Raw genomic sequence first — 10567 nt, 5'->3', positions numbered from 1 at the left:
CGCCCTTTATTTTCTAAAAATACTTATGTATGTATGCATACTGGTTTATAATCAATATTTAATAATAGTAAAAATAAAAATCTTTATTATCCAGCTTGACTGACTCCCTAAAGTTTCCACAAAACTGAGTTTTCATTGTACCTAGTATATGATGATCACTGAACAGAGGACATTGATGTTTCTGTTGTTTCTTTTTGCTCCTTGAGACAGGCCAGTCATGGCTCTGGCAACCAGTAGGAGGATGGCAACTCAAGAGAAGAACATGCTTTGGAAAGAGTGCTTAAAATAGCATTCTAGACTTAGAGAATAAAATGGAGCACAGTGTATCGTCCCTCTCTTTTCCTCCTGATTTTTTTATAATGACTATAATATCAAAATGTCTCAACTGCAGATACACACCCATACTGGAGCTCACTGCTCCCAGCTGACACACACTGATAAACAGGACTTTCTCCAGTAGACAGAGCACTTGCTCTTCTTCAGCTGCTATTTCCATTGTGCCTTTTAGTGTGCTTCTCATCGCTGGGAAATTTTGAAAAAAATTCTGCCCAGTACAGAAAAAAGAATTTCTTTTTCTTTTTCTTGTTTTGACCATACCACATGGCTTGTGGAATCTTAGTTCCCCCACCAAGGGTCCAACCTGGCCTTCAGCAGTGAAAGCGCAGAGCCCTAACCACCGGACCACCAGGGAATTCCCCTTTCAGTATATTGTTCTAAAATTTGCTTTTTGTCCTTTATTTGGAAACTCATTGACTTCCCTATGAAAATAGTTTTGAGGAGAAAATAAAAAACCAAGGGATTTACATGAAGATGTAGCAAATAATTTTTAAGTGTAATCTTATGCAAAAACAAGGTAAAATGTTTCTTATGCAAAAACACGATAAACCGTTTTAGGGCCTTGAACTCCTGTATGTTGTTACATTGTTAGACATTTCAAATCAATAGCTTTCTTAAAACAGAGTTTGCCCTTTCTTCCAATCACTTTGCTCCACAAAGACTTGTATGTAATGAACTCCTCAGATGACCAGAAAATGCAGTTCCAGTTCTTTGAAAATTTAATCAGACGTGAATTACAACCCCGTTCTGTGTCTGCAGACTTGGAGTGACACTGGGTTTGTTCCCCTGGCGAATGGGGTCATGTTGAAGAGTCCTGTGTGTTTTGTTTTTTTGTTTTTTTTTTTACCCTAATTGAAATCCAGTTGGGATGATTGCAGAGCGTGTTCAGAATGTAAGTGGCTCTCCTTTTATAATGAGGAGAAGAGGCAAACTACCTCTTCATTCCTGGTGGGCTGTGCCTCAAGACGGGTCGGGAGACAGAGATACCAGATAAACGCTGTCTGCCACCCAAGCTCTTAGAATCATGCAGAGGACAGAGGTATATATGAAAAGGAATCCCAAGTGAGGTCAGTGCCCTGGAGAGACCTCTCAGGATTTCCTGCAAACAACCTCTAGAGAATGAATAGAGCGAGTCAGGGGCAGAGAGGAGCTCATTTAAATTCTCTTCCCTGCGCCTTGCCAGTTGCAACCTCTGGCAGCGCACAACTCTCTGCAGGGCTTAGGCTGGGAGAAGAGCGCGGCCCCGCGGGCCCGGACGGTGTCACTCACCGCCCAGCCCCGCCCTCGCGGGCCAGCGACCAATGGGCATAGGCCGGGCCCGGGAGCGCGACCAATGGGAGCCGGCGGGCGGAGGCGCGCTGCCCTTTAAGGAGTCGCTGGGCGCCGGGTCCCGGGAACCCGGCGCTTAGAGACTGGCACCGTCCAGGTTTAGCCGCCATGTCCCTGCAGGTGAGCTGGGTGTGCGCGCGCTGCTGCGGGCGGGGAGGAGCGTACGTCCCGGAGAAAAGCGCTCGAGTGGGGCGTGGGGCCGGCGTGACGCCCCGCCGGGGTCGCGGCGCATCTCTGACCCGGCACTTCGGGCCGCTGCTGCCAGTCCTCTTTGTCCCCGGTAGCTGTCCGCGGGGACCCCCGAGACACGCCCACCCCATCGCCAGCGCCCCCTTATTGCGCGTAATCCGCACCGGTGCATTCTGTTGACGGCGTGCCGGGCTCCCTATGGCAACTCTTGTGAACCCCGGGGACTGGTTAGACGCAAACCAGGCACCCGCCGCGGGAGGGCGGGCGCCAGGCTGCTCCCAGCGGACCCGGCGGGTCCTGCCCAGCCATCTCTTCCCATCCTGGGGAGGGAGGTGTGGGCGGCCTCCCCTTGCTCCTTGGCATGCCTAGGGGCTCTTCCAAGCTAGTGCAGAGATCTGGAAAACCACGATCTTAAATATACTGTTCTTGTGGTCTTTGGAGGGAAAAAAAAGTTTATGTTCAGGGTGGAAATTTGGGGGAAAGGGAAGAAATGTAAAGTAAAAAAGAAAAAAGGGAAAGTGTTAGTTTCTCAGTCCTGTCCGGCTCTTTGTGACCCCGTGGACTGTAACCCGCCGGGCTCTTCTGTCCATGGAATTCTCCAGGCAAGAATACTGGAGTGGGTAGCCATTCTTTTCTCAAGGGGACCTTCCCAACCCAGATATGAAACCAGGCGGATTCTTTACCAGGGAAGCCCATAATATAAAGTAGAACATCAGACATTCCTTCACCCAAGTGATAACCACATTAGCACTAGGTTACTTTCTCAAGTGTTCGAGAAACATCTATGTGATATGTGAATGTATATGTTTATACACACACTTTGCTTTTTATATAATTTTGTTCTCTCGCTCTCTCTCTTTTTTAATTTGTACTATGAGCTTTCTGTCACCACTAAATATTCTTTAAAAATTTTAAATGTTTGCATTGGGTACATGGCAGGATGCACCCCATGTGACCGTGGTACTCCAGGGTCACTGCTACACTAGGGGCGGGGTCGGGGGGCCTTGCGAAAACAGGAACGGGAGAGGGTGTGAGGAGAGGTTTTAAGGCAGTTGTTTTGAAGACCCGTTAGGCACAGGCGCGGGGGAAATCCAGCAGGTCAGCTTTCAGCCAGGGTGCTGAGTACGGGCTCCAGCAGAGTGAGCTCAGCAGGCGTTGAAATTCCTCACCCAAAGCCGCGAGCCCAGCTCTGCAGCAGCACAGGAACATTATCCAACTTTCCCTTTGGCCCAGAGTGCTTGGAATTAAGTGTAAATGACTGTACCTTTAAGTCCCTGTTTCTGGGATTTCCCTGGTGGTCCAGTGGTTAAGACTGTGTGCTTCCACTGCAAGGGGTGTAGGTTCCATCCTTGGTCAGGGAACTAAGATCCTGCATGTGGTGAGGTGTGGCCAAAGAGTAAAAGAAAAAAAAAAAAATCTGTTTCTCACCTATTGCTGGGAGCCGTTATGGGAGGTCCCACCTGTGACGAGGTCATGAAGAAAATCAGGCAGGCAAGGCCGTCTGGGACCCCATCCATGACGAGGTCACGAGGAAAATACCTGACAGGCAAAGCCGTCTAGGATAAGGGACCCTCCAGGTTGGCCTCGGCCTCTACCCTACCCTATATCCTCCTCCTTTTTCTGCTGCTGTTTTTTTTTTTTTTTTAAATTAATTAATTTATTTATTTTTTCAGTGGGTTTTGTCATACATTGACATGAATCAGCAATAGATTTACACGTATTCCCCATCCCGATCCCCCCTCCCCCCTCCCTCTCCACCCGATTCCTCTGGGTCTTCCCAGTGCACCAGGCCCGAGCACTTGTCTCATGCATCCCCCCTGGGCTGGTGACCTGTTTCACCATAGATAATATACATGCTGTTCTTTCGCAACATCCCACCCTCACCTTCTCCCACAGAGTTCAAAAGTCTGTTCTGTACTTCTGTGTCTCTTTTTCTGTTTTGCATAAAGGGTTGTCGTTACCATCTTTCTAAATTCCATATATATGTGTTAGTATGCTGTAATGTTCTTTATCTTTCTGGCTTACTTCACTCTGTATAATGGGCTCCAGTTTCATCCATCTCATTAGAACTGGTTCAAATGAATTCTTTTTAACAGCTGAGTAATATTCCATGGTGTATATGTACCACAGCTTCCTTATGCATTCATCTGCTGATGGGCATCTAGGTTGCTTCCATGTCCTGGCTATTATAAACAGTGCTGCGATGAACATTGGGATGCACGTGTTTCACAATTTGTATGGAAATACAAAAAACCTCGAATAGCCAAAGTAATCTTGAGAAAGAAGAATGGAACTGGAGGAATCAACCTGCCTGACTTCAGACTATACTACAAAGCCACAGTCATCAAGACAGTATGGTACTGGCACAAAGACAGAAATATAGATCAATGGAACAGAATAGAAAGCCCAGAGATAAATCCACAAACTTATGGACACCTTATCTTTGACAAAGGAGGCAAGGATATACAATGGAAAAAAAGACAACCTCTTTAACAAGTGGTGCTGGGAAAGCTGGTCAACCACTTGTAAAAGAATGAAACTAGAACACTTTCTAACACCATACACAAAAATAAACTCAAAATGGATTAAAGATCTAAATGTAAGACCAGAAACTATAAAACTCCTAGAGGAGAACATAGGCAAAACACTCTCCGACATAAATCACAGCAAGATCCTCTATGACCCACCTCCCAGAATATTGGAAATAAAAGCAAAACTAAACAAATGGGACCTAATGAAACTTAAAAGCTTTTGCTGCTGTTCTTGTTTGCCCTGCTGCAGATTCTTGTGTTGCCTGCCGAGAGCTCTCCTGCTCCTCTTTCACTGAATAAAGACCAACTTAAAACCCTAATTAATAAATCTCCTGGACGCTGGTAGGCTATGAAGGGGCCAGGGATGAAGGAAATGCTTCACTTCAAACATTTTGCTGGCATTCTGGCTTGTTTGATAAATGTGTGATCTCATTGCACAAAATGCTCTTGATTGTTCTAAACATCCTAAGCACAGTACACTAACAAAAGAAACTATTAAGCATAGGCCCCTTCACAGGGTGAGAAAAGCTCCACAAATATGATAGCCACAAATGTGCCTAATAGAAAATACTTTAGAGAGAGATTAGCTGGCAACTTCTTGCAGGTAGTTAACTTTTAGACTGAGAGCCTGTTTTGTGCCATGTCTGCTGTTTCTGCAGTCCTTCGCATTTCTGTTCTGTAAAAATGTAATCCTATCTAGTTCCCATAGAGATGACACTTATTAGAAAGAAAATAGATTAATTATAAGAAAAACAGGGTCGGCTACTGAAGTTGCTTAAGTCACACCAGGTGCAAGCCATAAAATGTTAGCAGGCCTGAAGGCCAAATGATAAAAAAGACTCTTGTGAACGAAAAAGTATGTGGGTGACATCCAGTTTCTGTTGAAGGTCAAGTTGCTGTAATGTTTTGAGATGACCTGTGTGTAAACAATATGCACTTCCCCCCAAAAGATGTTGTTAAGGGTATAAAGGGGCCCTGCGAAAATAAACTTTAGACTTAGCCCCGAGCTTTGTCTCACTCTCCCTCTCATTCGCCGACGCCGTTCATCCTGAGGGTTCCCCTGGATCTTGCTGGGGCTAGACCCTGGCAACCTATGATAATTTCAGACCCTCCTAATATCTACTCACTTTTCATTCATGTGTTCAGCAAGGAGGTACAGGGCTCAGATGGGCTCCTCCCACCTGCCAGCACTCTGTAAGGCAAGGCTGTTGCTACTGAGATGAATGTTTGTGCCTATCCTCTGTTCTGGATACTTGGGGGGAACAAATACCTTCCCACCAGCCTTGTGCTGAGCCCTAATAAATACTGTTAGGTCTGCCTGGAACCCGCTTCCCTGTCACTGTCCATCCGCTAGGTACTGACCCCACCCCAGGCTCAACTAAGCATCATCTTCTCTGAGAAGGTGCCTTCCACCCTCACAACTGTTCCCTTCTCTGTGGTCCCAGGACACCTACTGCTCCTCTGCTTGAGCAAGTATCACATGATCACTGTGACCCACTCATCTCCCACAGGATGCTGAGCTTTGTGAAAGCTGGCTGCCCTGTTCATCCCTGTCTGCTCTCCCAAGGCCTGGCCCCTCAGAGGTGTTCAATACATATTGAATCAATAGTGTGATACAAGTGGTGAGCTCTGGGCTGGCAGAGTCAACAGAATGAAGTCAAGAATATTTACGGTCTTATTCTTGTTTCATCCTCATGCTTCCCGGCTAAGGTTGATGCCTTTTTTTTTTTTTTTTTTTAGCTGAAGCCAAATCTCATGGGAGCTCCATTGCTTACACAGAGTCCCAGGGCAGTGTGTCTCCAAGCTAGAATTAAAACCCAGGATCCTGACATGAGCCCAATGTTTTTCCCGCCACGGCTCATCGTAGCTGGGCTGGGAGAAGGCACACTGAAACTGCCACGTAAAACACGAGTGCATGACGTTGGGGTGCCAGGGAAGGGCATGCTGGAGAGAAAGACTGACACTGGGCCCTGCTCTGGAATGGGTTTTTCTCCTCTGCCTGGGGAGAGAGTAGAGAGGGGACCTCTGAAATTGCCTGGGAAATGGTCAAGGGCTCCACTTTTGGATAGAGAGGGTCCAAGACTTTCATGAGCTTGTTAGATGGTTCCATACCCCTCAAAACATGAAGCACAGTCTTCCAAAAACTCCTTCCTGGAAGGCAGGGACTTAGCAGGTTTCTGAGAAGCCTTAGAATTCGTATCAAGGCTTAGCTTGCCAAAAGGACTTGAGTTGCTGTCATTGGAAGATGGCACGAGACTTCACAGCAAATAGAACACCTGAGATGCCTGCCAACCCTGAAGGGAAGGATCCCTATACCTCCTGGACAGTCTTGCCCTGTCCTGCCCTTAGGAAGCTGAGGGAAGTAATGTAGCATTTTAACTTTGTCCTTATTATAGACACAATATGTGCATGCACATTATGGGAAATTTGGAGAGTATAGATGGTATTTAAAAAAAAAACAAACAGGAAACTTACCAATAGAGGCCATTAGTATTGACACATTTTAGTATATTTGGATGTCTCTTCAAGATACTGATTTCATTTCCTTTGGATAAATACTCCAAAGTGGGATTGTGAGATCACATGGTAGTTCTTTTTTAAATTTTTGAAGAAGCTTCATACTGTTTTCCACAGTGGCTGCACCAATTTACATTCCCACCAACAGTGTATGGGGTGCCCTTTTCGCCAAATCCTCATCAACACTGGTTATTTCTTGCCTTTTTGATCATAGCCATTCTTACAGATATGAGGAGATATGTCATTGTTGTTTTGATTTGCATTTTCCTGATGCTTAATGATGTGGAACATTGTTTCAGATCACTATGTATCTTCTGTGGAAAAATCTCCAGACTCTTTTTAAATCAGATTGTTTTGTTTTGCTTTTTTTTTTTTTTTTTTTGCTGTTCAGTCATACGAGTTCTGTATATATTTTGGATATTAGCCCCTTATCAGATAAACAGTTTGCAAATATTTTGTCCCATTCAGTAGGTTGCCTTTTCATTTTGTTGATGGTTTCCTTTGCTGTGCAGAAGTTTTTTGTTTGCTATAGTGTCCTGTGTTTATTTTTGTTTTAACTAGTTTTACTTTTGGTGTCACATCCAAAAATCATTGCTAAGAATGATGTCAAGGAACTTACTTTCTATCTCTTTTTCTAGTTGTTTACAGTTTTAAATCTTATGTTCAAATCTTTCATTCGAGTTGATTTTTGTATGTGGTGTAAGATGGGGTCCAGTCTCATTTTTTTGCTCGTGTATTCAGTTTTCCCAGAATTGTTGACTGAAGACACTGTCCTTTCTGCAGTGTATATTCTTGGCTCCTTTGTCATAAATGAATTGACCATATATGCATGGGTTTATTTCTGGGCTCTTGACTCTGTTCCATGGATCTTTGTGTCCGTTTTTATGTCGGTACCATACTGTTTTGCTTACCATAGCTTGTAATATCATTTGAAATAAGGAATTGTGATGCCGCCAGCTTTGTTCTTCTTTCTCAAGATTGCTTTAGCTTTTATGGTTCTATACACATTTTGGGATTGCTTTTTCTCTTTCGGTGAAAAATGCCATTGGAATTTTGATAATGAAGTGCATTGAATTTGTTGATGACTTTGGGTAAGATGAACATTTTACCATTAATGTTTTCTATTGAAGAACAGGGACTATCTTTCCATTTATTTATGTATTCTTCAGTTTTTAAACATTTAGATAAACATTTTAAATATTAAGAATTTTATTTTGTTCTCTGTATCAAATATGTAGGTGCATTGTCCGTGTAACAGGTAAGGACCAAAGTAAGTATCTACAAATTAAAATAAGGATAATCCTGGTGGAACCAGAGCATTAATAGTTCATTTCTGATTGAAAGCTTCCTGTCCTCTTTAAGTTCTCCTGAAGCAGATAAACCTGCCTAAAGTTGGCAAATGCACTGTCTTTTTGTTTAAGGCTGATTTTGACAAGGCGCCCAAAGACGTGAAGACGCTGAAAACCAGGCCAGATGATGAGGAACTAAAAGAGATCTATGGACTGTACAAACAGTCTGTAACTGGAGACATAGATATTGGTATTGTGCTGTCATATTAAAAAATAACAGTACACTTTGTTGAACAGTATAGAAGCATAGAATAACAAGTAACTCTGTGAATGTATCTTTCCTTCTTTTGGCAGAGTGTCCAGCACTGTTAGATCTAAAAGGAAAGGCTAAGTGGGAAGCCTGGAACCTTCAAAAAGGTAGTTTTTAAGTGTTACACGAACCTTCTTAATTTCCACGTACATCGGTCGGTGAGTCAACCTGTTTGTATCTTTCTAGGATTATCAAAGGAAGATGCCATGAGTGCCTATATTTCTAAAGCAAGAGAGCTAATAGAAAAATACGGAATCTAGAATTCAGCCCGTGAGAGAATTTTCCTTTTGAAGCCTTCATAATGGTATCGTGACCTAATACTTAGGGGAGAAATGCACTGTAACTCTTGATGGATCATCAGTATTTTTGCTAGTAACATGACTTGTCATTCTGAATTAGAGGTATGCTGAAACTACATGTTTAATAAAATTTTACTTGCTAAAACCAGGCAATTTTAAAGAGTTATTCTTAAAGTGTTGCTCTTGTAGTCTGTATACAAAAACATTAGTTTTTAGTGTAGTGTGTGTGTGTACACAAAAAGCTTGTTCTTTTGGCTTCTCTGTTTTTTCTGCAGTGAAGTGGTCTTACTGGTATAATCAGCACAGTTTATTAAGAACTAATCACAAGGGTCAATTCATTCCTCTGTGTAGCTTTGGGATTCACACCAATGCAGAGCCTCGGCAATACAGACACATCTGGCTCCAGGCTCCCTTCAGTGACTGATTTATAGGTAACCCGAGGCAAGTTACTGAAGCTTTGGCTAAAGCGCATCTGTAGGGTAAGGGGAAAATGTCGATCTCAGAGGTTAAGAATTGAATGAGGTACCTGTATTTATCCTACCTTCATTTTAAAGTGTATACTGTATAAAAGATGAGAGCAAGCAACAAAATTTTTAAAAATAAACTTATGAGTCTATCTCAAGCTCTTCAAAGAAAGAGGAAAAGCTGTCATGGGCTATCAGCTATTCAAGTTTCTATGCTTAGGACAAATAAAAACATCAGGCTGAAATGTAGTAGCTGGTGATGACAGACTGTACAGTATGCCTCTAAAGTCCAGTTTTATCAGAGTGAAAATGAAGAATCTGGAATGTCTATTGGACCAGTTTGCAGTCTCACTTTGGTGTCCACAGGCTCTCTGAAAGAAGGTGGCCTCATTTTCAGAGTCCTAACATCCATTTGAGATTCTACAGGCTAGAAGTCTTCCCAGAGAGAGTGCCTCTGTCCCCTGCTGAAGGGTGTAGGTTTGGTGTTGTGTGAGCACTGGGAGAGATTGATTTCATGTGACTTAAAAAAAAATTTTTGGATTGACTAGATGAATTTTCAGGGAATTATGTTGGGTGAAAAAAAAGCCAGTCCCAAAAGGTTATATATTGTATGATCCTGTTTATGTAACATTCTTGAAATGGCAAAATTGCAAACCTTGAGGACTGAATAGTGATTGCCAAGGAGGAGGGGAATGAGGGAGGATGTTAAAAGGCCAGCAGGAGGGATCCAGTGGTGATGGGATGTTCTGTATCAATGTCATCCCCTGGTTGGGCAGTGACACTAGAATTTCGCATGATGTTGCAAAAATTTTGCACGATGTTGGGGAAGCTGGGGAGCTCTGTGTCATTTCTTAGAACCCCATGTGAATCTACAGTTCTCACAAAATAAAAAGTTTAATGAAAAACAAATCTAGCTTGATTTCTAATCTGGAAAACTTGGGAAAGTTAAAGGTGATTCTCCTCTCTACTAAGTGTTGCCTAAAGACAGAAGTCTTCCACGATGAAGTTGACACCCTCTTCCAGTGGAGGGCTCAGAAACTCTTTGAGCTGTTCCTGCGTGGACCTCACCTCCACCCCAAAAGGCTGGCATCAGCCGCATCATGAGATTCCTATTTGTGGACTGTAGTAACTACAGGTTGTTCAAATGAATAATCACAAATCTAGATTCCTTTAGCACCAATCCTTCTAGAACAGAGCCCTGTATCCTACCCAAGAGTAAAGCACAGTTCAGTGCACACTAAACGGTGAACATAGTTTCTCGAGGTTACCTTTAACTCAAATGTATTACATGAATTTTAACTCA

At 43.3% G+C, this 10567-nt stretch overlaps 1 protein-coding gene across 1 annotated transcript; it reads left to right on the top strand.

The window, feature by feature from the left end:
- Positions 1–1750: 1750 nt before the first annotated feature.
- Positions 1751–10173, top strand: LOC122681584 (acyl-CoA-binding domain-containing protein 7-like). Its single transcript, XM_043883806.1, has 4 exons — positions 1751–1785; positions 8324–8441; positions 8546–8608; positions 8688–10173. Exons 1-4 carry the CDS (start codon positions 1774–1776, stop codon positions 8759–8761), a joined length of 267 nt encoding a protein of 88 aa, XP_043739741.1. The 5' UTR covers positions 1751–1773; the 3' UTR covers positions 8762–10173.
- Positions 10174–10567: the final 394 nt, after the last annotated feature.

Source organism: Cervus elaphus, chromosome 23 (genome assembly GCF_910594005.1).
Source record: "Cervus elaphus chromosome 23, mCerEla1.1, whole genome shotgun sequence".
Taxonomy (NCBI): Eukaryota; Metazoa; Chordata; class Mammalia; order Artiodactyla; family Cervidae; genus Cervus; species Cervus elaphus.
This window is presented reverse-complemented; position numbering and strand designations above follow the sequence as displayed.